General features: G+C 34.5%; 1 protein-coding gene across 3 annotated transcripts; it reads left to right on the forward strand.

The window, feature by feature from the left end:
- Positions 1 to 464: 464 nt before the first annotated feature.
- Positions 465 to 4351, forward strand: LOC110713518 (zinc finger protein 593-like). Of its 3 annotated transcripts, none has more exons than XM_021891962.1 (2): positions 465 to 908; positions 3115 to 3672. In XM_021891962.1, exons 1-2 carry the CDS (start codon positions 652 to 654, stop codon positions 3248 to 3250), a joined length of 393 nt encoding a protein of 130 aa, XP_021747654.1. In that variant the 5' UTR covers positions 465 to 651; the 3' UTR covers positions 3251 to 3672. The 3 variants fall into 3 exon arrangements, with proteins under 3 accessions (XP_021747654.1, XP_021747656.1, XP_021747655.1); XM_021891964.1 differs by having other exon boundaries at positions 467 to 908; positions 3178 to 3672; XM_021891963.1 differs by lacking the exon at positions 3115 to 3672 and adding an exon at positions 4059 to 4351 and having other exon boundaries at positions 480 to 908.
- Positions 4352 to 5511: the final 1160 nt, after the last annotated feature.

Raw genomic sequence — 5511 nt, forward strand, 5'->3', positions numbered from 1 at the left:
TGGATATTAAGAAATAAAAGGAAAAGAACATAAGAGAAAGGGAGGGGATAAATTCTCTTGTTTGAATAAAGAATTGGGGGAAGGAAGGGGAAGGAGAGACAGGGTTCCATTTTCCCTCTCTCTTTAATAAACATAATCCCTCCAAAATTGGAGATATTTGGAGGGAAAATGGAGTTCACCTCCCCCTTCCTTTCTTTTCCCTTCTCTTCCTCCTTTTTCCCTCCCCTTTCTTTCCTTCCTTCTTTGCTATCCAAACAAAGCTTAGGGATGTGTCAAGTTCGAGCCTTGTCGAATACAGAATACTCTTATTTGGAGACTCACCCACAGCGAATCGGGTGGGACAAACTCAAAAAGTTCAATCTCGGTTTTAAGATTGCCTCATTTACATTGGGCTAAGGAGGTCAAAAAAATAGCCCCAAAAGCATTGGGCCACAATTCGAGCATTCTTCTGTACCCTAACCCCAAATCCTATTCCAACCCAAGCCAACCATACATCCCCAAATCAATTCGTCGCCTTACCTCCCTTTCGGTAAACCCTAATTCTAGGGTTTCTCTTTCCCAGCAAAACAACCCAAAAATCTCCATTGTTGCAACTTCGCAGCACCAACAACAAGCAATTTGGTTATTGTTGAAGTCTCGAGGAGAGAGAAAATGGGAGGAAAGTGCCCGCACAGAAGCGTCAGGAAGAGAAGATACTCGCACAAAACTCATCGACGTTCCAAATTTGAAGTTAAAGGCGACGATATTGTCTACAATGATCTCCTGAAACCTGATGAAAATCGAAAGCCATTGCCGCTTGATGAAGATTTACCTGGTATGGGTCAGTATTATTGCCTTCATTGTGATCGTTACTTCTCCAATGTTGCTGTTAGGGATGAACACTTCAAGTCCAAACGTCATAAGAAACGGTTTGTATTTGCTCAATTTCTTAATTATGATTTTGATATTTATTTATTTTTGTTCGTCTTAGTTTATGATTTATTGGGAAATATAAATTTGTTAGTGGGTTAGTTTATCTATTTTTTTTAGAATGTTTTATTTATTTTGATGTATGAAATTGTTCATTAATTTATTGTTAGGGATTAGAATTGGGAATTGTATTGCTGGGGATGAAATTTTGATGGGGTGAAGTTGGCTGGGGTTTTAGTGTGTAAGGGAAGAATGAGATTCTAAATCGAATTACTTTACTTGATGATGCAGTGATGTAGAGTGATTTTTTCGCCTTCAGTGCTGTTGTTTCGGTGCATGGTTTGGTTTCGTACATGATGAGATTGATTAGGCTATTTGTTGCGTTTGTTATTCAGACCTGGATTTTTTTATTCCTCGCTTGCTATCATCAATAACTTGGGTGAGTGTATCGAGTTTGGTGTTTTGGGGTTAATTGCCCTTTAGAGAGTATCTTTGAAGAAAGTAGTATTTAGGAGCATGGGTAACGTGGAAGCCTTGTTGAATTGCGCTGTGCTTAATGCTTATCACTGACCAAAATACCAAATGTAGGATATTAGTAATTGTAATATTTGATTTGATGGATGCCAGTTTTGTTTATTGAGGAAATAAACGGTTCTTGAGTTGGCTTTGCTTGAGCTTTAGTTTTTAGTGAAAAAAATATGTTCAAATGCCTGCAATTGGTCAATAAATGATGATTGCATTTGAGTTTTGTCAATGGTTTAATACAGGACTGAAGTTAAATAGTTCAGGATAATTATGCTAGTAAGTGCAAGATAGAATTCTATTTTGAAGAATGAGACAGTATAACAGTCTTCTAACATTGGTCATTTAGGTTATTGCCTGGAACCCTTTTATAATCATAGTTGGTTCCAATGTAAAACTACCAAGTTTGTTTATGCTTCTTGAAGCATGCTGATATTCCATGGTTAATTTTGTTATGTCTTATTAATATTTGTATGAAAGAAACAAGAGTTGGAGATTATTAATAGTCATATGTTTATATTGAACAATGTCTCGCCCTTCTTTTGAATGTAAGAGATTTTATAGTAGAATGAAGACTGGATGGTACAAGACCCTTTTGTTGATTGGTGTTACCGTAAGGCTTTTAACCCATTTGAGGGAGAGATTGAAGTGTCATTCGTGTATAATCCATGAAGAGTAATTGAAGTGAGAAACCAAGTGTTTCAAGTTTGGGTTTTTATCAGGGATGGAAAGGATAGATGATAATGGGCTTGAGAGCAATCTAATCAAGTGATATTAGGTGCAGATTTTTCTGTCACTTTTCTTCTGACCGTGAAATCACAAATCATGATATGAGCAGCTTAAAAAACCAGAATACTTGAAAAAAGAAAATATGAAGTTTTTAGTAGTTGTTCCCAGTTGCATGCTAGAGTTTTGGTGTTCCCCTTCTGTGCCAACTTGGGCCAAATTGAGATTCTTATTCAGGGTGAGTGTTGTGTGTCCTGGTTTATGAACTCAATAAAGTACTCCCTTTTGTTTATCAGATTAAACTTCTATTCAGAATAGCAATTAAGCCAAAAGTTTTATCATTCTAACAAAAATTAAGCCAAAAGTTTTATCTTTCTGACAAAGTGTTTTGTTGGATATCAATGACACTCTAGGAATAATAATGATCAATTTTTAGAAAAGAAGCATAATTGGGCATGTATAATCTCAAAGCTTTTTGTTGTACAATAGAACAACATTGTGTCAGTATGTTACTAAATATTACTTCCTCTATTTTTAATTACTTGCAACACAGTGACACGCAATTTGAGGTTGAGATTATAAACAAATAAAATTAATCAAAATAATTTTTACTGATAGTACCTTTTTTTTAATAGATTTTTACGCATAGTACCTGACCCTTCTCTATTCGCGGTATTAAAATTATTTTGATATAATAATTTGTTTACTTTCACTAATCATCTCCTAGAATTGCGTGTCTAAAGTCTGTGTTGCAAGTTTAAGAAAACGGAGGAAGTATATTCTACTGATAAATGAAACAAATACAGCAATACTCAATTGAAAAATTATCTTGTTCTAGCCTATCATAGGCTCTTATTAAAGAATTTTATGCATGTCTTGAGCAATTTTGTTGGTTTTTTGTTCAGCCATAAAAAATGGAACAATTTGTAGCAAGTTAAAACAACTATTTTCTGTCAGTGATTCTAGTTACAAAATCATGCTGACCCCAAAAAAAGGGGATGTTGTTTATGGGCACAGCAGATGTGGTAGTCTTCCGTGGCCTAATGCTATTACGCTCAACTGGAAGGGTGTTAGGAAAAAGCCTTACCTTTAGACTGGAGGATGAATTGCAGCTTTGGACAAACCTTTCTTGGGGCTGTCAGCAAGGATGATCAATGGAAGAAAGATAAACCAGTTCTGGAAAAAAAAAATTAAGAAGCAATCTCCTCCTATCATAAATTGATTGTTAGATGCAGAATTGCAGATGAACTCCATTGGTGAAAGTTAGTTTATATTGTTTTAATATCCAACGGTTATATATTTCATCTTATTTTTCCTAGCTGTTACCCTGCTGGATTGTGTAGATGATCCCCAGATTTCGACTATCTTGAGCAATTGTGTTGCAAGTTCCTGAGTTCTCAATTGTTTCCCTTTTTCCTTTTTTATATTGTGATGCAATTGTTCAATAATAGTCCAAAGACAGTTAAAAAAAGCCATCATATATTGTGAATTGGAAATAAATTATGTTTCAATTTTGCATGGTGCCCCCATTTTGAATAAATGAACAAGAGAGAGTACTATGGGCAATTACTACCTCCGTTTCTTATTATGTGCAACAAAGGAATATTTTATGTCTCACAAATAATACCCTCTGTTGCACATAATAAAAAATGGAGGTAGTATTAAAAAGGTGATTTTAGTTAAACATGTTAATTGGCTGTGAATTTGTGACAGCATTACAATGCTCATGGGGAGTGCTTAGCAGCTATAAGAGTATTAAGCATTTGACTTCTCAGTTCCCCCTACTCCCTCCCTACCTTTCTTTCCCTTTTTATCTCCTTTGTTGTTTTAAGCATTAAATTGACATCCCTAAGCATGATCATTGTTTGTATATTTACTCAATATTATTTTCATTCGAGCAGTTTGAAGATTATGTTAGGACCTGCACCGCACACGCAACTTGATGCCGAACTAGCTGCTGGTATGGGCATGCCGGATAATGGTCCAAAGTTAATGTCTATGTGAATTGTGAAATCTTCTTTTTCCCTTAAATGATAAATATTTTTGTTCAAAAAATGTAGCAAGATCAGAGAATCTTAAAAAAAGTTGGCTTAGTAAGAATACTTTCAGGCTTTATTATAAACTTGTTGCTGGTTTTTTTTTTTTAGCTGTCTACTGTACATTGTGTTTACGAATGGTTTAATTGCTTTGCCTCCGCCTCCGCCTCCGCCTCCTTCTGGACCGTTCTAGACCCAAACAGTTTAGCTGATTTTACTACTGGTGGATCATTCCTGCCCCAAACAGTCTTGCTGATTTTACTCCTGCTTGAGTGCTGGACCATTCCAGCTCTAATCGTAGCAGGCTGAATGTCCTCTAACCTTTGCCCCACCCCCTTCCTCATTGCGAGAATATTGTAGCTCAACCTCGAAAAAGGGGGGGGGGGGGGGGGGGGTTGTTATGTTAAGTGTTACCATCAGTAGGCATCCTTTAATTGTCCTTGATATTAGAGCAAGTTTAGCCCCAAGTATTAAGACTTGGAGTGACATCATTATTTTCGAGTTTTAAGATTTATACTTAACATTTTTCTTTAAAAATCTCAAGCAAGTCTCAAGTTAAGTTTTGAAATTTCAAAACTCAAGTTAAGACTTAAGATTGGGACCTACTTTACCAACTTTACTTTTATTTTTATTATCCTTTTTTTTTTTACACTTTTCTACATATAATATGTCAAATATTTAAGTCTTAGGACTAAAGTGATAAATTTGTGTAAGTCTCAGTAAGTGTTAACAAGAATTTGATAACATCATTTTCAATGGGGATCACTAAAAATGATGTCGCATCCAAGTTTTAAGACTTGGGGCTAAACTTGCTCTTACATATTTTTTTTTTTTTTTTTTGGTTTTTTTACATAGTACCCTCAAGGTTTTGCGTTTTCTACGTTGTGTCTTAAATCCAAATTTCTACACGGTACCCACAAGTTTAGGGTTCGTTTGACATTGCTGTGGTTTTCTGTTTTTTAGTTTTTTGTTTTTAAATAGTATATTATATATGTCACATAATGAATCAAAAATTATTTAGACTTATTAAAATCATGATAATTTTGAAAACTGACAACAAAAAAGTGGAAATATCTTTTTCTTGTTTCATGTTTTTTGTTTTTAGTTTTCAAAAAAAACAGGAAACTAAAAGCAAAAAATGATGTCAAACAAGCCCTTAGTTAAATTAATCAGTTTTAACCTTCTTTAAAAATAATGTTAATTAAATACTCTTAATTGACTATTAACTATGGTTAGCAATGTATTATATTTTTACCTTTTCTTAAAAAAAAAGTGGTTAGAAATAAGATTAATTTGGCAATACTATCTTCCCCAAACT

Source organism: Chenopodium quinoa, unplaced genomic scaffold (assembly GCF_001683475.1).
Source record: "Chenopodium quinoa cultivar QQ74 unplaced genomic scaffold, ASM168347v1, whole genome shotgun sequence".
Taxonomy (NCBI): Eukaryota; Viridiplantae; Streptophyta; class Magnoliopsida; order Caryophyllales; family Amaranthaceae; genus Chenopodium; species Chenopodium quinoa.